Genomic DNA, 23006 nt, shown 5'->3' on the forward strand with positions numbered 1-23006 from the left:
CCCTTTTCGTGCCTGAATATAAATAGAAGTTTGCTCTAGATAATTGAACTAAATGTCTTACAAACTGGATCCTCACCTTGTCTTTAGGTTGGGCTCCTTCGATTCCCCATTGATGAATTGTTCCTTCTGAACCATCAGGAACTGGGATGAATCCAGCTGCTCCTCCCCCTAGGGGACCCGTCCCACAGTCACAGGTCAGCAGCAGAAGGGGGGCCACTAGCATAAAGGAAAACATAGCATAGTATCAAAACATTTGAATCACTTGGAAATGATCTCACGTGACACTTGTCAGAAATGTCACAAAGAAAATGCAATATTTTTAAATATAATACATATGGCAAATCTAATAGAAAGCACCGTTAGTTTCCATAAAATAAAATTTGGCAAATTAGGCATACTAGTATTTCATGATTATGAAAGGAAGGAGACAGGTCAGATCATTCTTGTGATATGTATATTGTTGTCTTAAAATAGGCACTGTTTGATGACTGATAGAGGTGGTTCAGTTCCTCCATCCATTTTTTTTTAAAGATTTTATTTATTTATTTTTAGAGAGGGAAGGGAGGGAGATAGAGACAGAGAGAGAGAGAAATATCAATGTGTGGTTGCGGGGGGTTATGGCCTGCAACCCAGGAATGTGCCCTGGCTGGGAATCGAACCTGCAACACTTTGGTTCGCAGCCCGCGCTCAATCCACTGAGCTATGCCAGCCAGGGCCCTCCATCCATTTTTATAATCTATTTTTATTATTGCATTTTTTGTACATGCCGAGGCTGTGTATACATGGTGTCAAAGGAATACACATCTGGATGGTCAAGATTTTTGGTGGGCATGATGTTTTAATAATCTGGTCTTTAATGATCCCTTAGTAAACAGCAATCAAACCAGCAAACTCCCTCTGCAAGTGGGAGTGAGGATCTAATATCAGCATACTCTTCATTGTGATTTAACAGCCCCTAGATTGGAGAGGCCTTCCTGCCAAGGTGATTATCCTGCTTTCAGTGCCTCTGGTCACCTCTTGGCAATAAAGGTGAATGCCATTCTCATGCTAGTGAAGGAAGTGCTTCAGGGACCACACTCCTTTCTGGCTCTGGCCTGTGAAGGCCTCTTGAACTCAGTTCCCTTAGAGGCAGCTTAGTGAGGTGTTTCTCTAAGAGCACAGCTGTGGGAGTCAGACTTCTGGGTTTCAATTTTTGTCTCCACCAGTCACCAGCTGGAAGCTGTGTCATCTTCTCTTGCCTCCATTAACTCATCCAAAGAATGGGAGAATAATGAACACTCCATACACACTCCAGTAATAATTATGGTCGGAATAATGACTTTATCCATGAGTGAGACACTTTTTAAAATGTCTTCAAGTCTCATGAGATTCTAAAGTAAAAAGAAGACCTTGGACAAATGAATCATAGATTGTTTTAAAGATTACATGGGTTAGTATGGGTAAAGGATTTGGTAGAGAATTCTATAAGGATTTGCTGGTATTGTTTGGATGGGCCACATTAATTATGCAAATTATTCAGTCATATATATGTAAAATTAGACTGAGTGTATAAAATAAAGTAGGTTGGATGTAATTATATTTTCTCAAAATTTAATGTTACATTTATATAAATGATAATTCTAAAAGCTTTGTTTATTGCCATTTTCTATTACATGACTTTATTAAATGTTTGGGAAGGGTTGAATATGGTGAATTGATGAATTAGTTTTGAAAGGTGATGTCCACCTGTATGGTCAGTATTTTTAGGTGGGCACTATAATTATAATCTTAGGAAACTTATTTATTTATCACTGTATGTGCGATGTATGGTTTTTATGTGTATCCACAGAAAATATTTCAAAGTGTTGAGTGTATCTCTGCATAATGAGAAATGTATGTTCTATTCTGTACAAAATTAAAAACATGGCACTTTGCAAATTCTAGGATCACATGAAACAAGTATGATGGTGGGAATAACACAATATTTTTCTCTGACTGCCACCTGAGTCACAATCCAAAGGTTCAGTGGCCTGCAGGACATAGCCACACCTCAGGATTTAACATTTTGAAATTAGACTCATTCTGGCCACCGTACACATCTGCACCTTTTCTGACATTCTAAATTCCATTTAATGGTTTCAGCAACAACTAAATTAAATGGCTCGCCTGGACATGCTTCCCCTTTTTCTGTCTGTTAGTCTCCAGCTCCTCTCCAAGTACCCCTGTTATGCCTCTTTCCGATCTGACATCAAGGCTCTAAAGTTGGCCTCTCTCTCTTCTGAACTATATTACAATAACCCCCTAACTGTTCCTTTCTTTCTAATTTGCAGTATGCATGGCTGCTTGTGTTATCTTTCTTACATATAAATACAATCATGCTTGTCTTTTACTCAACTATGTTTAGCAACTCCCCTTTCTCATATCTCAAAGTGCAAATACCATGTGTTCAGAAGCCCTTTCAAATTAGCCCCAAAGCATTCTCCAGTTTCCTCTTCACTCCGTAGTTTTCCCATGCGTTGGCTTCCCAAGGCTGTTCTGTCCTAAAACATGCTAAGTGTCTTCTGGCTTTGGCTCACGCTGTTACTCTCTGGAAACACCTTTCCTTCTCCTCATACTTACTGTATCTTACACATTTTCCAAGGCTCAAGGTTTTGCAAAGCTTATTCAGTATTTTTGTTATTCCCTTCCATTATAGCTCTTATCATGGCATAAGTTTTTTCCATATAGTTAGACATGCATAAAACTGTGAACAGCATGAAAACCAGAATCAAGTTCCTGTTTCATTTGGGAGCTAGAATAAAGACTCACATATAGGCACTTGAAAAATCTTTGTTGAAAGTAATATGATATTGAAAAACTGAAACTCCAGTTGTCAATATCAGCTAGTAAACTAAATGCTGCACAATAATTTCAGAATAGTAAATACTTTTGGGGAAAGAGGAAGAATATATGGCATGTATAGTAGGCCACTAGATGTATGTATAACAATTTCTTTTTTTAAAAGGAAACTTGAAAAAATACAAAAATATTAGTATCTATTAAGTCTGGGTGGTGATTCTACTTACAAGGTTATATATGTGCAAATATTAATGTCTGTTAATGATATTAATAATTATTATGATTATATACTTTGTTATGATTATATTTGTGCCTGTCTTAATTTTCTGTACTTCTATGTGGTTTAAAAATATTACATAAATTAAAATTGAAGTTAATGGATTAAAGTGGATTTGATCATAATGAAAAATCATTTTAACTCTAAAAGTCTATGGTTTTATAATAAATTAAGGAAGTGATTGTGAATTTATCAAGGATTTCTCTTGTTTATACAAGAATTTACCAAAAGTTCTTAAATTAAAAATATGATTTGATTCACAAGATTTTGATTTAAATGCAACTTTTTAGAAACCCTCTACTGAATCAATATATTTTACTTTTATCAAAAATAATATAAGCCCTGGCTGGCGTAGCTCAGTGGATTGAGCGCGGGCTGCGAACCAAAGTGTTACAGGTTCGATTCCCAGCCAGGGTACATGCCTGGGTTGCAGGCCATAACCCCCAGCAACCGCACATTGATGTTTCTCTCTCTCTCTCTCTCTCTCTCTCTCTCTCCCTCCCTTCCCTCTCTAAAAATAAAAATAAAATCTTTTAAAAAAATAATATATGTGTGTAGTTTTCCCAAATGTGTCCAATAAAATTAATCATATTATGTATAGAAACTTTAAAGGAGGTATGTATTCAGGTGGTAAGGTATTTTGAGGAAATGTTGGATTAAACAATAATGTCTTAGAGCCTATGATAAATTAATATGTATCATGAAGTTCAAAGCCTATGATAACCCATATATTTTTCCTAAATTTATTTGTCCAAAATTCTCTTTTTACTTTAGAAACTCATGAGACTTGAATATGGTGGAGACATTTTAGAAGGTGTCTCGCTTATGGATAAAGTCATTATTTTGACCACGAATGTTACTGGAGTGTGTAGAGAGTGTTCATGCTTTCTTTTTTCCCTCTTGATTGATTCTCTTGTGCTGTTTTCTAAATGTCTAACATTTATGACTTGCTTATTTCTTATGCTAATGCCTAACACTTATGACATAGGTTATGACTATCACATATGACCTGCTTTGCTGTGCATGAATATAGATTGTTGGCAAGTGACACGTTAACTGTATACATTGAAGGTCCTTCCTGAAAATCCCATTTCCCCCTAGCTTTGCCTATAAAACAACCAGGGGACCTTCTTTCTGCATTGCAGAGTACATCACCCATGTACTGTGAAGGCCTCTGCAGATGCTGACACACCGTGAAAAAAAAAGAGTGAAGCTTTGGAATACTCACACAGCAACATTAAAAGACCAAGGAATATCAGGCCAATGGCAGCAGGCCCCAGCTTCCAAGACGACTCCTCATCTTCATACCTGGGCCCAGGCACTGGGGCTGTACAGACGTCTCTGTTGTTGCACTGACAGACCTCAAGAGTCAGACTCTCTGGAGTCTCACACTGCCTGTCTTCTCTGTCTGAAATGATGAGGGAGACTCTGTGCACTCCAGGGGGTACCTGCTGCTGGGCCCTTAGGAGTGCAGAGGTAGCTGTAGAGAAACAATTGTACAAATCAACAGTAGGATAAGGTGCCCTTTGCTCTTAAAACTACTTATTTTTGTTAAGAGAACCAGAGTTGCCATACACATCACTGTCACAAACAGTGAAGCTAATAGTAGAGTGAGATTTGAGCAGCTGTGAGGGCTTTAAGGGATTTAGTTGGGTAAATCGGGCTGTATTTCCTCCTTGTCCCAGATGGGCCCATTACTCTCTCCCTTGAAGACTCAGTCCTACCTTGAATTTCCCCACAAAGCGGGGAGGTGGGGGGTGGAAGGGGGTTAGACATTTAAATCCCAGACGTTTCTTTCCCGGGGCTTATCTACCCTCCTGTACATCTGTATCAAACCCTTGGCTCTTGTGTGGCCCTCTGAATGTATCCCGTGTGTCTAACTCCATATTTTTGTGCCTGGCTTAGTAAAACTGAATTTCTGCTTTGGCTGATGCTACCTCCACTGCTCCTGTCAGTCCTGATCCCATGAGCCTGACGCTGGTCGTACTGGATTCCCAGAGGTGCAGGCCTGTGGTCTCTCCGACTCACGAGCATTGATTGCTCTCTTTTCTCCATTGCTTTCTGAGTGGGCTCGAGCAACAGCTCTGGTGGCTGCAGGGCTGTGTTGCTTGAATTAGTCTTATTTGGATAGCTAGCTTACATTTCATATTAATTTGTAGTTTCGGGTGTACAGCCTAGTGTTGAATCAGTCTGGACTCCATCAAGCCCATTGCCATTACGCCTGATCCAGCTGGTCCCACCACAGTTGCCTGGTTCAGCCTCACTTGAGCAGGTGTGTCTAGTGCAGGGTCCTGTCTCTCTCTGACATTTCTTTTGCAGCCTTTTCATTGGCTATGTGTCTAGTAAAACCTGGAGCTAAATGTTACATGCATAATTTGGAGCTAAAACCTTACACCAGGATCGGTAAGGCCCCAGGAAAGAAGGCCATGGAGAACAAGATCCCTTTGGTGGCACTAGCAGTGGCTGATACCTGTGGCTAGGATACCACAGAGAACATTGATAAAAGCGAGCAAGACTGGTTCAGAGAAGAGTTAGAAAAAAACGAGTTCATTTACAAGGGATTTGAGGTAGCCTGATGGTCACCATAAAATTTAGAAAGGGAGGAGAGTCTTACTGAGTCTAATGGCTGTTTCTGTGAGACTCCTGGAAAAGACGGGAAATGTGAAATTAGCATGATAAAGGCTAAGAGAAAAGGGAGGATGGATTAGCTCTTCCCCACTGCCTGATGGGTTGACAGAGTTCTGCTCCCCATTTGTGCTAAAGATTCCTGGCCAGGGACATGCTAAGGAGCATTTCCTGTGAGCTTTGAACAGGCCGACACTTCTCGTGTTTTCTGTCTGTTCACAGCCTGCCCAGTAAGAATAGTTTATGTATTTAGAAATCTAAAGAGCTCTGCAATAAAAATAGATGCCTGACTTGAACGTTATTTTGGTGTGCTCTGGAGATAGAAATAACACATAAAAAATAAAAACAATTTGGAGTCCCCGTGAAAACCAGAACATATTAAATCGTGCTAACATTATATCATATTATTTCTTTCCTCTTGTGAAAAGAGAAGGAATTCATGAGGCTCGGAGCACATCTTCATTGCAGAGAATTTTTTCAATTGCTCTTGGAAAGAACTTGCTCCCACATGAGCACTTATCCTTCTGAAACTACAAAGAAGCAGCAACTTTTCATTTATGGATGTGACTTTATTACTCACCATTAAGAGTTGTGATGCTCCACACAACTGGCAATTTCAGAGACTGATCCTCCAGTGAAAATGTGTAGGGGCCAGAATATTTGCTCCTGTCCTGTACTCGAGCTGAGACAGTCACGGAAGGTGATGAGCTGCAAATCGTTTCCCTTTCGAGGACAATTGTTGGACAATTTTCATTAAAACCAGGTACTTTCACATGGACGGTGCCTGTCGATGTTTTACCTGTGTTTTCTGCATGAATGACATTTTACGGTCAAAAAGTTAGACAGAACAAGTTGTCCAAAAAGTTAATCGTTTAAATTTCTCTTTCACATGGCCAAGTTAGTGTGTCTTCTCAGGAGAGATTATATTTGTTATTCTCACAAGTGAAAGTGTCCTACAATTTCCATGTCTTGTAAAAAGCAAGTTTAAATTTTTTATCTTGGCTGGCATCTCTAATTCATAGCCTTGGCTATTAATTTAATGTGCTTGGGATGAAGGCCTGTAAAGTGATGAATGCACTGACTACAAATGAAATCGACATAAAAATAATGGTTTTCTTCAATGTGTCCCACTTCATGATCCCAGCACTGTGTGAAAGATTTTTCTTCTAAAGTTTGAGTCAAGGTATTTGGAATAAGAAATGATTTATTTTTGTTGTCCAAGATATAAAAGCTTATTGAAGAAAAATTTAAATATATTGACAATCAAAAACAATAAAAGTAAATCTCTCAGTGGTGGGATTGAATCATTTTCTGTATTTTCCCTTCATACTTTTTTGCTGTTTTCCCAGATGATATGACTTTTAGTGTTTATTCTTTTATTTTTAGGTGTGCTTATTGCCTTGAGCACAAATTAATTTTATACGTGGAGAAACACATACACTTAATGAATAGTATTCTTAAAACATCCCAGGAGATTTTATTGTTTAATAATATGAGCACATGAGGTCTCTATAAACAACTCATTTTATAAGTAACTCACAAAGGCACCTCAGTTTGGGTCGAGCTTCCCTGATAGGCTTTCAGTACCAATATTTACCCCTCCTTCCCAAACCCAGCAATTCTGGCGGGTCTGTAGATTCCTGTCCCATCCGTGACAAACAGTCCGTGGACAGGACATAGAAGTCACCGGTACCACAAACTCCACTGAGATGGTGGAATGCCCAGTGTTCTAGATTCGGCTGCCTCAGACTTGAGACCCACAGCCCTAACATCTTGTATCTAGTGATAAAGGTGATTTATTAAATAATCATAATCATCTATTCATAAATAAATGCAATTGGGGCAACATTTCTTTAAATATGATTGAAATAGTTTTTCTTACCATCGATGGCCAGAATCTCAGCTATGATTGTTTTGTTAACAATGAAGGCAGAATCTCGATCAAGGTTTTTGACAAATTTGATTTGAGCTGTTTTTGAATCAATAATTAGCAAACCACCATCATTACGTCCCATGATATATCTGTTTTAAAATAAAAAAGTAATAGTTTTCTATCAAATATAGAATGCCATCTATTTAATGAAAATGACTCATTTTATATTTAATGTATTCCATTGAATATAAGACATTGAAATATGCTTTTATAAAGAGTAGCAGAAAATTAACATATTAGCATGCACAAATATTATTTTATAATCCTTAAGTGTGTACTAGCCTGGTTTTTCAAATTTATGCTCTGTATAACAACTGTGTCCTTGCTCTTTACACTACAGTAACTACTTCTGCATGGTGCTCTTAGATTTCAGGCATAGACAAGGGGGCACCCCTGAAAAACCAGAATTATCTTCTGGAGGGCAGGCCCCTTATAGTACAGGCTTCGCCCTCTGGGTGAGTGTTCTAGGAGTCCATTTGTAGCAGTGTACCAGCTGGCATTGTTGTGAGAGGCTGCCTTCTGTTTCAGTGAATTTCTTTTGAAGACTTTCTATGCTATTGCCCATTTCTTGGTGGGTGATTTACCAGCTCACCTGCCTACACTGCGCTGAGTGTTCAGAAGTTTTTGACCAAAAATAGCATGATCCCCACACTGTACCCTCCCTATTCACCTGATCTTGCCCTGAGTGACTTTTTTTTGGTTTGTTTCCCCAAATGAAAAAAGTCCTCAAAGGGTAATGTTTTACTGATGTGGAAGAGGTGAAACAAAAATGGCAGAAGCACTAAAAGGCATCAAAATCAACGAGTTCAAAACTGTTTTAAGAAGTGGAAAAGACGTCTTGATAGTTATATTGCAGCAAATGGAGAGTATTTTGAAGGTGACTGAAGTTTAAACATGAAAGAATAACTACATGATTTTTTATAAATACCATTTTTTTGGTTTCCTGGGGGTCCTCCTTCGCATGTCTTTGTGTAGACTGTTCTATCTTATTGTATCATAATCTCCTAAGGAACCTCTACCTTTAAGACTCAATTGAAAGTTTTGCAAAACTTTCCCCTGACCTCTCTAGACAGTTTACAGCATTTTTCTTTTAGTTTACACTTTACACTTTAGTTTATACTTAATGCAATCTTTGCTTATAGTATAACATCACCTAATGATTTGGCTATATATCTCTTCTCCAGCCATCCAGTTCCTTGAGTTGGCCACTTTGTATATCTTTGTATTCCTGCCATATGATACTTTTGATGTTATTTTGTAATAATTTATAGATTACAACGTCATCAAGGAATAGTAAAATGTTATTAAAATAATTTTACCTGACATTCGAGGCAGCTTTGCCAGTGTCCTCATCAATGGCTTGGTATGATCCCAGAACATAATTGATCAACCTTCTGCTACTTATGCCTTTCGGGACAATAAACGTCTTGGAAGCAGGACGGAATGCAATCCCTTCTTGCACATTTATAACTTGAACTGTGACTTCAGTTGACTTGACTCGGTATTGAGAGATTATCGATCGGTGAAATTCAGCTTTGTTTTTAACGGCAATACTAAATCGTGCATTTTGTAGTTGTTCATAATCTAGGGGCTAGGGTAAGAATAAAATTAGAAGAAGTGTCACAGGAATATGGTCTGGCAAACCCAGAAGAGGACAAGAAAACTCTACCTTATGTGTTATGAATGGATCCTTTTATAAGTAGACACAGAAATAGCAAAATTGTTTCAGAAATCATTGTAATGTTGGGATAGAGAAATCTTTAGAATTCTTAACTCATGAAACTTCAGTTTGCTAATGCTACAAAGCAGGGTACATCTTGTTAGACTAGCAAAACATCATCATAGTTTATGCAGGCTGTGTGGTGCAGTGGAAAGAACCCCAGATTTGTTATGGCTGCATGGTTTGAGCCCTGGTTCTTCTACTTACGATCTGTGTGACTCAGGGCAAAATACTTAATATTTTTGATCCTCAACTTTCCACGTCTGAAAAAAATCTCTTACCTCATCAGATGATTGTGAGACTGAACACATTAAGGCCCATAATACATCCCTATAAATAGCAGCTCTGGCCATTCACAGAGTAGTCATTGGGTTCATGTACAATAATGTCTTAAAAGTTCCTAGACGGCCAACGCAAACTATCTGCATAAACTTTGTTGACACAGAGGCTTCTGCAAAGCAGTGAGTGGGTGGTCCAACGGCTTTTTGTAGAACTGTTTGCAGATGGTCTTGCATGAAAACTATTTGTTCGACCCTCTGATGGAGATGGCCCAAACCAAGGCCTGAGGAACCCGAGGATAGGTTTTTCCATTCACTAGTAAATTTTCTGAGGTTGATGAGTTAAGGGAAATCATCATTTGGTTACATTTGTGTATTACTGAAAAGAACTTTGCAATAACTGGCTCTATGGACTCAAGCATTTCCTAGTGGAGAGGAGGAGAAATATGTGTAAACAGATCGTTATAATACAAGAGGTAAGTGACAACAGGGCTTATAGAGTCTGTGTGTGAAAGCAAGTGAATATTTGTCCTTGAGAGAGTTAGGAAAGTTTTCTGAGAGGTTTTCATGTGAGCTGAGTGTTGAGGGGGGTGGAGAAGTTAATCAGGCAGAGGTGAGAGCACCTGCCAATGCCAGAGGTACAGAAAGCGGTGGGGAGTCCGTGGGCTGGCTGCCAATGATGAGCAGCCAGCCTGAGGAGATGAACCTCATCTTAAAGGTGAGCAGGTGGTCTTTAACCTTGGATGCATATTATAGTCTCCTAAGGAGCCTTTAAGAATCTCCACAGGGGCTCCCCACAGACCAAGGGAACCAGCTGTTCTCATGGTCCCCTGGCTAGGAAAAGCGGGTGGTTCAAATGAGCAGTCAGACTTGAGGGCTATTTTTATAGCCAGTGGAGAAGGAGAAAAAGCTTTAAAGGGGAGAGTGACTGGTCCCAATTGGTTTTAAGAAAAATGTGGTAATGGACTGGTTTGGCAGCAGAACACAGGGAGGTAGCAACAGGGAGGTGGAGACATCTATGGGGGGAGATCACAGTCACATGGGGGGAGAAGGCAAGGCCACACTATGGCACAGGCCAGAAGAAGGGAGACGGGGCCATATTTTGTGGGCAGGTTCTAGGGTAGAATTTGATGACTGGCTGTAAGTTGTGAGGAAATGCCGCAATGTAAGGATAAAGCCCAGGTTTTTCCCAGGTTTTGGGAAACTGGATAACAAAGAATGCAGGAGACAGGGAATATCTCACTCTTAGGCACTCCTAGGAATTTGTGACAAAATTCTTGCAATTGAAGTTGGTTGTAGCCTACTCTTCCATGACTTCTGGGAATCCAGTATTCCAGCAATCTCCTTGTTAAGGGAATATTTCAGTTCTCACTCTGCTGGACTCCAGAAATTAAAGAAAGAAGCTTCCACGTAGTCCAAGATCCTGTGCCAGTGAATTGCCAATGTAGTGGTTATTTTTTCTAGCCTATACAATATCCAGGCAGAAATATCCTTGTCTACTCCAGTTTGTGGTGTGTGTATGTGTGTGAGTGTGAATGTGGGGTGTTTACTGTAGCCAAGCATGTTAAATGGGAACTTTACTCATTTTCTGTCTTGTAGGTTTAGTTATCCATTCCCATTTTCTAGAAAAACTTGCCTCTTTGCCCTCTTGATGACTGTAGCTAATCCATTTAAAATATGTTGACATGTTCAAAGGCCACAATTCTATGTATTTATATCAGTTCCTAACTTCAAATGTAAAGAGGAAATGAGATTAAGTCAATAAACCTATTTTACTTTCTTGTGCTTAAATCAGGCATACCTATAAATATATGTATATTAGTGTGTTTGTGTTAACTGAAGACAGAATGAGCTTGGAAGGAAAAGAATCAACTTGTTTAAAAAGTTGCCTTTAAATAACGGAGCTATGTGTGTGTTTTTAAAAATTTGATCTACTTTCATGTGATCTTTAAAAACGCTATTTTTAAAAGTGCATAAGGTTTCCTTATAGAAATAATAGTTTGGGCTAATAGAGAATATTTTTGCCACTGAAGGGAAATCAGACTTTACCTTAACCACCTTCAGGATGCCTTCGTTTGTTCTGGGATCAGTTTCTATTTCAAACCAATTCCCTTCATTTCCAGAGGTGAAAAAATACACCGCAAGCCAATTATCTGTGAACTCTTCATCCAAATCTATTACTTGAAATCGAAGCAACTCAGAACTTAAAGTGTTTTCCTCAATACGTGCTGTATACTGAAAAGGAGAGAAGCAGAACTTAAGATGCCATGTCAAAAATACCCAACATCAGGTTTTATCAAAAAGAAATATATTTATTCTGAATGGTGTTAATTATAACATTCTCACATTTTGTATTGCTTCCTTACCAGTTACTAAATTTTTATTTCACAAAGACTTATTTTTTTTTAAGAAAAGTGAGGAAATTTATATAGAAGCCAACAAGCAGGCAAATGCTGAATTAGGGTGGAAAAGTAGATAATAAAAATATATAATTATTCTTGAAGTAGTAAAGGGTGTACCTGAAGTTCTCTCAACATCGGGAAATTATCATTGACATCTTTCACTTTGATGCTACTTTCACACTGACTTGACAGCCCTTCTCCATCTCGGTCTGCACCACTCACAATTAGACGATAGCTGCTAACTTGCTAAATTTGGAATAAAGAAAGAAAAATAATTAATCTCCAGTGCCAAGAGTATGAATGACAACTACTTGTTTCCCATGAGTAAGGAGAGGGAAATATTCAAGTTCACGGTTTATTGGATTTCGTGCACTGTTTACTCTTCACCATAGAGGAGGTGTGTGGGGCTCTGGATGGTTGGGTAGAAGTTTCTAAGGGGCTAGAACAGGTTTTCTCTCATGAGATCCTTAGGGAAAGAAAGTACACTTTGAACAAAAATGGGTGACGATGATGGTGGAATGCTTGTCCGAGAGAAGTTCACTTACAGAGTTTTCCTGTTGGTCTATTCAGAAAATCATTTTTATGAAAAGTAACATGGAGTATGAATGGGGGAGAGTACAGTGATGGAGATGTGGTGGTAGGATGACAGGGCAGAGAGAGGAAGGAGATTCTTTGTGTTCTGGGTGTGGGGGGTAAAATGAAAAGAAGTCAGGAGAACAACTGTGACATCAGAGATGTCTTTTTTTCCAGATGGAAATGTCTCCCTTCCTTTGTGAAATCTCCTTTTCCCCCATCATATGAGGAATTAGTCCCAGCTGGTCTTTGTCCACGCATGCCATTGCCTTCTGTTACTCTCCCACTTTAACGCCCACCGGTATACTGATGCTCGTGTATTGAGGGTACAATTGATTATGCAGGTGCTAGGTACACAAACCACCCCACTGGAATCACCTTAGAATGCAAACAATCTCCCTAGATTGCCCACTTGAATACTGGGGACTACTCTTTCTTTCTCCTTTTATTCTCAAATAAAACAGAGGCACCTTTTTTGGCTTTCTTAAATAACATCCTTTACTGTTAAATGCTCCCAAGAGCCTGGCTTTACCTCTCGATCAAGAGAATTGGTCAAAGTTCGGACTTCCCCAGAGTGTCTGCTGAGGAGGAACATGGGATTGCCTGCAGGCTCTTGAGAGACGATTTTGAAGGCAATTATAGAGTTCAAATTGTTTGGCTCATCTGCATCTGTGGCATTTAGTATCATCACCAGTGAGTCTAGGAATACAGAAGTTCATTAAAGAATATTATGTTTACATTAAATATCCAACACAGTTTCAAATTAATCTTTGTTTTTTAAGATCTTATGTAAGCTCGACAAATATTACATTTCACTTACTGTCTGTTTCCATCAGGTATAACTGTATTACCTTCCATTAGAATCCTCTAGTTCTCCTTAAGCCTTGGCTTTGCTGGGGTTGAAAGTATTTCCTGTGTTTGTTTCTTCCCTTGTTGGATGACCTTGTGATTATTCTCCCTTTTCCTCAAATTATTCAAATAATGGGAGTGTGTCTCTGACCCTTATAATCTGAAAAGGCCCTGCTGATGCATCCAGACTATCTAAGATTTTAGCTTTGTGACTGCTGGGTACCCATGATACTTGTATGTATAGAATAAAATACTTTGAACTCATAACAGAACCACACCTATAAAGGCAATGGCAGTGAATAATTTACTACAAACATTAGAAAGAAGATTCAGGTTATCTTGATGTGTTTTTCTGGAAAGCTGATGAAACTAAGAACACATTAGCTTATAAAAATGATATACTGTAGTGATACCTGTATGTGAAAAACAAAAGTAATTTGTAGTCCTAGGTTCTGTAAAAGGACTTACTTGCAGGGCTATTTTCTTCAATTTCACCCATGAATATACTTTGTGAAAACACTGGAGGGTTGTCGTTGATATCTAGAATTTTGACTGTTAATATAAGTGGTTTCTCTACTTCTTTTCCTTGGGCAGTTAGAGCGTGACATATGATCTAGAAAAAAAGGGAAAGTGTTAATTGCCACTCAACAAACTTAATTTTTATACTTTGGGCCTGTCATGGCATGTATAGAACCTTTATGCAAAAGAGAAAACTATTTCCCCAAAGAGTAGACAAAGGAGGAAAAAGTACCCACTCTGGGCAGATCCACTGGGCTAGTTGCCCCTTCCTCCAGGCTGATACTGACTCAAGGCAAGGCGAAGCTCTTGGCACACTGTGTGCTTGAGTTTGGCGCTCACTCACGTACCTCCTGGTGTATTCCTTCAGGGGCATGACCGTAAGTGGAGGCTCTTTGTCAAGAGACTCATATTGTTTTTAGTTGATAAACTGATGTATGTACTGATCTCTCCTCTAAATTAACCACTACGAGAGTATGATCTTGGAAAGTCATGGTGCATGAGGGGGGGAAGGGTGCCAGTGTTGAAAACATTACTTACGTTGAAGCTTGGGGTTTTCTCACGATCAACTATGGATGTTATGTTAATTTCTCCAGTATTTCGGTTAACAACAAAGATTCCCAAAGGGGGCTGATCAATTCCTTTTCCAGAAATTCGGTAGAATATGGTTTCATGTGCTTGGAAATCTGAAGTAATCTGCAGCCAAAAATACCCAAAATGTTGAGGTGATCATCACCCAGGCCTTTTCCTTCCCCTCTTTTCCTCCACCTCTATAGTCTTCAGTCATCTGGTCATTTGAAATTGGTCCATGTGTCTTTTAATTATTTTGTATTACTCTAGGACTATAGTTCCTTCATCTTTCTATCTTTATTATTTTTATTGAGCTTTTTTTGGTTGTAGATATCAGGTTATTTGTTCTGTAGACTCTCCAGTGTGCATTTTGCTAATTGAAATTGCCATACTATTTTAATTTACGTCTAATATATTTATTCTAAAAACTCACACTGCCCCTGCTCATAGGACTTACTGTGGCAATTGGGTTTCTTTTTGAGTTGTCTTCTTCTTCTCTGCAGGGTCTTGCAAATTTCACCCATTCACGTTTATATCTCCTTTTGGCCTGTTGTATGGCTGTTCCGTTTTCTTCATGTTGCCCTTTTGTCTTATGTAAAAAGGGATTCCATTTTAGTGTGTACATTGTTGGGCATTTTTGCTTTGTGAATTGATTATAGACACATACATTAAGGAGCCCCTATGTTCCAAGACATCTAAGACTCTTAGGTGTCTAAGTTGATCTACCTCATACTTTGTCAAAGAAGAAACATTAAATAACTAAAGCAATTACAAAACTATTTGATTTTTAACATAGCGTTTAATCATATTTCATGTTTTCTTTATATATTTCAGAGTATCTAATTATTCTGGGCACATAGGGCCTTTTTAATTAAAGCTTGTTGACTTAAGATATGAAGAAACAATGCACGAGGTAAACTACATTAATAACATTTATACACTGCTGGTATTTAAATATTATTGGGTTAGTTGTCAGAATTTTAATTTATTTCCACAATTAAGTTATTAATTTAAAACATTTAATATTTATTTTCCTGAGCATAGTTTTAATTTTTAAACAAAACTATTATTTTAATTACAAAAAAACTTTTCATACTTTACCTTTATTCTCAATTCTCCATGAACCAATACAACCACCTGCAGACATTTAAATAAAATCAAATTAATGTGAATATTTGTAATAAGCATTAACTATATAAGGTAATAATACTGATATTCACATTCTGCTGTTCATATTATAGTTTCTATTTGGAAAAAAAGTAGATTTGGAAAAACAATATTCAAAGGGAAAAATCCTCAGAGTAAAAAGAAAATGCTCTCAATATAAACAAGGTTCTTCCAGTTCTTTAGTCTGACTACAGAATTTTAAAGATATACAGAAGAATATATTGGATTTTGAAAATCTATTCCTAACAGCCTGTTGCAGCAACCAGGCATTTCAAGGCTGGCTGTTCTATAAATACTTCCCAGGAGATATGGAAATTAGTGCTTTGGCAAACAATGGCAATCATCACTGTGATAAACTCCAGCAAGTTCTGTAAACTATTATTAAAAGCCATTACCTACCAAACTGACTTGTACAAAGGCAATCCTGTAGTAGTTAGCTGCAGAGTACAGCTTTTTTTTTTTTAATTGTTCAAGAGTGGTCATATGGAGTGGAACTAGCGTGGTTTAGAGAACGGAACATTAAAGGTGAGAGTATGCTATTTCAGTCCCAAGTCCTGTGAAGTGGGACATGGATCTTCTCATCACTGCTCTGTTCAGTTTAAATATTGAGCTTAATTTGCTTACTCATCTGAAAAAATTAAGTGAGGACAAAATGTGAGAATAGGCAGGCTAGGGTCTTTACTTTCTCAACAGCACATGGGACCTTCATCTTTGTCACTTTCCATCTTGTTTTCTGCCTAGAATGCATTCCTCATCCCCCTTCCCCCACTTCCATGTCACTCATCCTTTAAGATCAGTTCTTTAGGTTCCAACAACGTTCTTCATGAAACTGTCTTTACTGATGTTTCTTTTCCTAAGTGTGTGCAACACATACTCTGAACCATGCAATTTAGCCCATAGGGCTTGCCAGAATTTACTGTTTGTTTTTTTTTTACTGTTTTATGTACATTATGCTGCTAAACCAAGAGAACTGTAAACTTTCCAGATTAGTGCTTCTATATTATTATTTTTTTGCAATCCTTTTTGTTTTTGTCCCTCAGCAGATGTGTCACAATTATTTGCTAATTCACTGATCACCTGATCTGAAGAAAATCTGCTCGGCAAAAGACTGTGAAAAATAAATCAGAAAAAAAAATGATAGTAGTAATAGTAGCTAGTGTTTATTATGGTTCTGTGTCATCTGAGCTTTATATTTCTTATCTCATTCAATACTTAGAGTGGCCTTCGGAAGGAGGGTCTATTGTTATAATCCCTGTTTTATGGACAAAGTGAATGAATCCTTTGCCCCAGCTGACGAACCTAGTAGAGCCAGGATTTGAACCTTGGCAACCAGACTCCCTACTGCATTGGATTCTAACCAAAGAGGGCATAAATGAACAAATAAAATACTTGTGGTAGACAGAAAGTTTTATAATAGTCAATTAAGACTTTTTTCCTGGCAAAGGCTAGGGTTACTCCTAAAACAATATAGATTAATTACATTGTTTATTTTGGAAAATTATAATAAAGAGGTAAGTCCCAGTCTGAACCAAAGGAGTAATTATATCAGACATAGGATACCAAGACTTTTCCATCCTAAAAATTTCATTGAAATCTTTATTTCCAAAGATGCATATTCAAATTGTCATGAATAAGAACCATTACATATTGTTATAACAGGTCTCAAAATGATTTTATAGCTTTGATGATCTTTGTTAAACATTCGCTATCATGAGTTTTGTGGGCGAGAAGACCAGAGCAATGTAGTAACTGCACTACTCCTTTCTCAGGGAAGGGATCGTTGACCAGACATGCTTCTTTTTACAGAAAACTGGGAAGAGTCATCCAGAAAATATGAATCATGTTGGAACTAGCCCCACAGAGAGTGGTTCTTCTCACAGACACTGCGGTACAATGTCTGTTTCCCTGGGAGGCATAGGAACGACAAGCCTGAAATTATGGAGGATGAACATTGCAGACGGTTGTTTCTTGTTTGTTCAACCTTTGCAGAGACTGAGAGTTCCTAGAGAAGTTATTTGGTCTGAAACTTTTTCTCATTCTCTATTTTAAAATCAAGAATATTCCCTAATTTTAGGAAGTATTGCAAAAATGTGATTATTTTTGATCTTCTAGGAATATGGGGTAGTTAATAAGAAACACTTCGAGCTCTTGCTGGTGTAGCTGAGTGGATTGAGTGCGGGCTGTGAACCAGAGTGGTTGCTGGTTCAAGTCAGGGCACATGCCTGGGTTTCAGGCTGGGTCCCTGGTGGGGGCCACGTGAGAGGCAGCCACACATTGATGTTTCCCTCCTTTCCCCTTTTTCCAAAATTAAGTAAATAAAATCTTTAAAAAAACTTCTAAATTTTGAGATGCTCTTTAGACATTAAGAAATATAACTGTAGGCTTACATTGTTTAGAATAGTATTTTTTAAAACTTAATTATTTTAGTTAATACTTATCTGTGGCTACTTAATTATTATAGTTAGTTTGCTAATATAAGTATTTTCAACATTTAATAACTATTTCAGTAGTTCCCTGACTCTATACATCAACTAAGTTGTCTCTTGGTGGCCTGGATTGGAAATACCAATGTGGCAAAAGCACTTCTCATCTTGAGAATTCCTATATGTTTCTTTCTTCCTCTTGTTTCCTGGTTATTTTAATATTTTTGATTATATGGCTTTTAAAGTATCGAATGGCATAAATTCCTTGGTGTAGTGAGAATCAGAAATATTTTATTAAAATCAAATCAGATTATTACATTAACAAAATAATACCAAATAAACTTATTTGCTATTCATATGCCCTATTTGCTAGTTAAAAAATATATAGTTATACCATAAAGGTTTGTACTGAATATGGTAGATACACAATAAATAATTTCTAAGGATATGGGTGACTATATTTTTAAAATGCACTTATAATAACAACAGCTACTTAGTTTGGCTTTAATTTTGTTTGGAGTTTAAGCTTCAGTGTGGGGAGGGGTAGACTGTTGGACTATGCATTGGATTCATGGAGCTGGTCCCTGCTGGCCTCAGGCACAGCATCTCTTCTCATCACTGAGATGGGTATAAGAGAGGCCTCACCCACTTCTCTCTGGGAGATTTGAAGAATGAATTAGGTAATTCAAAGAAATCATTCCAATTTTTAAACATGATTTTGTATTTAATTTTTTTTGCAAAATAAGTTATGCAATCTGTATAGGCTGGTGATAGCAATTTTTGGCAATTGGTTAGATGCAGTGATTATTCATGTGTCAGGTCATAGAGGTCATTCAATACATCTTTGATTAATAAATTACATAGGTACAGTTCAGAAGAAATGAATGATTTCTTTGACAATATCTAATTATCCATCTAACCTTCTTAAAATGAAAATTTAACCCCCTCCTCAAAACCCTAATAAACTTTATATTCATCAAAGCAAATTTTTTACTGGAAGAAAAAGTGGTATGTTTATTTCCTTGGAAATTCTTATTTAATTTAGAAAAATTCAATTTCACTAACTGAATTTCAGAGTGCACTCAATTAATTTAGAAAATTAGAGCCTGGCTGGCGTAGCTCAGTGGATCGAGTGCAGGCTGTGAACCAAAGTGTCACAGGTTCGATTCCCAGTCAGGGCACATGCCTGGGTTGCAGGCCATGGCCCCCAGCAACCACACATTGATGTTTCTCTCTCTCTCTCTCTTTCCCCCCCTTCCCTCTCTAAAAAGAAATAAATAAAATCTTTAAAAAAATTTAAAAAAAAGAAAGTTAAACCTTGTGTTCTGTTAAAGATGCTAATAAAAACAGATACCTGTGGATATTCTCAAATGCTTATTTTAAATGCTGTGTAAGTTGCAGTGAAGTATAGTAATATGCAATTGGACACTGGAGCCTGAATCCCTGAATTATATCCCAGTCTCACGATGGACCATCTGTGTAACCTGGAAACATTACTTAATCTTTCAGGTTCCTCATCTCTAAAATAGGGATAATAGTTCTATTTACTTTGCAGCTTTTTGTGAGAATTCATGAATTAATAGGTGTGAAGCTCATAGATGAGTCTAGCCCACAGTATGTGCTTAATAAATGTTAATCACCTCTGTCACCAAACTTTAAAAAAAGATATAAAAGAGCCACTTCGGTGTGAAGTGACCTCTTATTACCATTTGTATCAAGGCACATAAGAACTTTCCCTTTCTGGAACACCGGAAGAGATAAGAACCAGTTCTCCTCTGTATAATTGTGTGGTTTGTTCCTTGCACAACCCCAGGAAGAACTGTTCACATTGTCATTTATGTGACTGCCTCTCTGGCAGTGTACGGCCTGGCCAACTGCATAGTTGCAGTGCAAGAAAAATGTGCACATTAGATAGACTCAATTATTCAGAGTATTCGTGTAGATACTGACAAATTGCCTCTATACTTTTCTTATGATGAACTTCCCAAAGCAAGCCCTCACCTTAGGCAATCAGATTGACTCTTAACTGGAAAGATGAACCAAAGGCTAGAGGTTTATGGGAAGCCTAGTGGGTACTGAGTGTTCCAGTTACAAATGAAAATCAGTTTCAGATCTTAGGTAAGTGGGGGGTGGTTCCTGGTAGAAGTAATTACATCTTTCCTGACTTCTGCTCAAGTCTGGCAGGATGGGCCAGTATTGCTTGGCAAGGTTATTCCGATTCTGGCTCTTACTTAGCTTTGAGAGAGGATCAGGAGGAGATTGATTTTCTTACATTTACTGGCATTAGAGACCAGATTGTTTCATCCATCAAGAAAAGGAAAGACACTGCAAAGATTTTCCTTCTGTTAAAAATTTGGGCCATTTAGCCTACATTTTTTTCCTAAAAGTTTTCTTTTTGTGTCTTCCATAGAAGATGGTGGTTGAAGATAGTTTCGCTGTATTTAAAGCACATTCTGCGAGAACTTGATATTTAAACTACTTCTCTCCCTTTTTTCCCAGCCCTACCACTACTGACTTTAAAAAACTGTGCTTTGGAGATATTTGGATCCCAGACATGTCCATTAGTTTCGTAATGAGCACATTTTATATAATACAGAAACATAAACTGAAAAAGCTTATTGTCCAGATGGTAATAGGAGTGCTGTGTGACAAATTGTGTTCCATATTTTGTGGACTGTGAACACTGAACAATGTGTCCTTTGAACACAAACATTGTTTTCAAAAGGCTAAATCTCTGAAGATAAGCATTTTTCAATCACAAATCCTTTCCCCCAAATGTATATTTTATATTGCTCGAAATGGATCAAACTAGCATAGGAAACTGATAAAAATAGTAAGGCAAAATATTAAGATGTTATCAAGAATCATCTTAATTACTAAAATATTACAAATGATAACTATTAGAGTCTTAGCAGGCACTATATTTTTCAAAGCACATTTTTGTGCACTGTTTTATTCTCACTGCTGCCACTTCAACCCCCTGTCTAGGGGGTTATGATTATTCTCATCTGACAGTTGCGGAAATAAGGTCTGGAGTGAGTCAGCAGTACAGGTGTAGACAGAAGCCTGTGACTTTGTTATTATATCTCACCTCTCTGGCCAACCCTTGTGTGGTCATAAGATGGTGGGATTAGTTCAAACCCTCCGAACACGTCTTCCAACTTTCAGACTCCACCCTTCCACAACAAAAGATGTGCATTCTCACTAGACAATGCTTTTAAAAACATTGCTTTTTTCCCATCACCACACTATTTCGAAACTCTGGGCGGATCTCCACTTCTGAAAGGATTCCATCAGCCTTCACAGAATGCATTTTCAGTATGACCTTCATCTGCTGTTCTAACTCATGTCCAGATTCCTCAGTGCTAACTCTCATTGCAGTCAAACCAGTGTGTCCATTTCCCCTAGCAAATGTCTTAGTCGCATCTGCCTTTGCTCCTGTTGGTTTGACAAGGGAAGATGCCTCCTGTTGGCCCATCTATACTTATCAAATCTTACTTAGTCCCTGGAGCCTTGTCTGCTTACATCATTCCTGACTAATACTACCTTCCACTAACAGCATTAAAGTAGACCAGCATTGTCTAATGGAAATGTAATGAGAATCACATATATAGTTTCTAATAGTTATATTAAAAAGATTTAAAAAGGTAAAATTAATTTTAACATACATCTCATCTAATAGACACAAAATACTGTCATTTCAATATGTCAGTAATGTAAAAATTATTAATAACATTTCCCATTCTTTTTTTTCATAGAAAGTCCTCAAAATATGATGCGTATTTTACACTTAACAGCACATCTCAATTCAAACCAATCTCATTTCAAGTGATTAATAACCACACGTGGCTAGTGGCTGCTATTTTGTACAGAGCAGGTCCAGACCACTCAGTTTGACAATTCTGTGTAAAGTTATATTGTGTGTTAAAATAGCTTATGTACATGTTTGCATGCAAAATTTTCTCAAGGGGAGGGAGTTATCGTTTAGAGAGGCATTATTCAATTACTCATTTACCCATTCTGCCAATGATTGAGTGTTACTGTAAGGTAGACATTATAGTAGACACTGGGGGTACAAACATGAATGAAATAGCCTTCAGTATGAGGATCTCACAGTCACTCTAGAACCAGAGGGATAATTAGAATGATATACCTCAAAGCAGAGAAAAAGCTCCCTAAGCTTATAGGGGTCCAATTTTATGTTCTTACGATGATACTATTCTGATACCCACTGCCTCTTATCTCCTAGCTTCCCAAATTGGTCATTGCTTGGATGTCTAGGTTATTAAGTGACCTGTGGTTTGGTCCGGGAATGACCATCTGAAAACATGGGAAGTCATACAACTGTCACATTTCTGTTACAATTCTTTTGGGTCAAATAAATACACCAGAGAATCAAAACAATTACAGGTGACCCTTGAACAACATGGAAATTCTTTTCAGTAAACACTGTAAATGTATTTTCTCTTCTTTATGATTTCTTAATAACATTTTCTTTTCTTTAACTTTATTGTAAAAATACAGTTGATAGTATATTACATACAAAGTATGTGCTAACTGACTGTTTATGTTATTAGTAAGGCTATGAGTAGTTAAGTTTGGGGGGAGTCAAAAGTTATAAATGGGACTCTGGCTGGTGTGGTTCAGTGGATTGGGCACTGGCCTGAAAACCAAAGGGTTGCCGTTTGATTCCCAGTCAGGGCACATGCCTGGGTTGTGGGCCAGGTCCCCAGTAGGAGGTGCACAAGAAGCAACCACACATGGATGTTTTTCTCCCTCTCTTTCTCCTTCCGTTCCACTCTCTAAAAATAACTAAATAAAATCTAAAAAAAAAGCTCTACACGGGTTTTCGACTG

At 37.8% G+C, this 23006-nt stretch overlaps 1 protein-coding gene and 1 long non-coding RNA gene across 3 annotated transcripts in view; one reads left to right on the top strand and one right to left on the bottom strand.

Moving 5' to 3' along the window:
• LOC118496684 overlaps positions 1-21781 on the top strand; it is a 45574-nt gene extending 23793 nt beyond the window's left edge. For both annotated transcript variants that reach the window (XR_004899241.1, XR_004899239.1), the window contains exon 3: positions 20650-21781. This is a non-coding gene — a long non-coding RNA (uncharacterized LOC118496684). The remainder of the gene's footprint in view (positions 1-20649) is intronic.
• Positions 1-23006, bottom strand: part of DSG3 (desmoglein 3) — a 29696-nt gene that overhangs the window by 5441 nt on the left and 1249 nt on the right. The window contains exons 2-13 of the mRNA XM_028524359.2: positions 15662-15697; positions 15018-15149; positions 14531-14686; positions 13943-14087; positions 13158-13324; positions 12170-12298; positions 11700-11885; positions 8972-9243; positions 7602-7741; positions 6300-6527; positions 4323-4574; positions 77-216 (exon numbers count right to left, since the gene is read on the bottom strand). Of these exons, the coding sequence (XP_028380160.1) occupies positions 77-216; positions 4323-4574; positions 6300-6527; positions 7602-7741; positions 8972-9243; positions 11700-11885; positions 12170-12298; positions 13158-13324; positions 13943-14087; positions 14531-14686; positions 15018-15149; positions 15662-15697 (1983 nt within the window). The remainder of the gene's footprint in view (positions 1-76; positions 217-4322; positions 4575-6299; positions 6528-7601; positions 7742-8971; positions 9244-11699; positions 11886-12169; positions 12299-13157; positions 13325-13942; positions 14088-14530; positions 14687-15017; positions 15150-15661; positions 15698-23006) is intronic.

This window comes from Phyllostomus discolor, chromosome 9 (genome assembly GCF_004126475.2).
Source record: "Phyllostomus discolor isolate MPI-MPIP mPhyDis1 chromosome 9, mPhyDis1.pri.v3, whole genome shotgun sequence".
NCBI lineage: Eukaryota > Metazoa > Chordata > Mammalia > Chiroptera > Phyllostomidae > Phyllostomus > Phyllostomus discolor.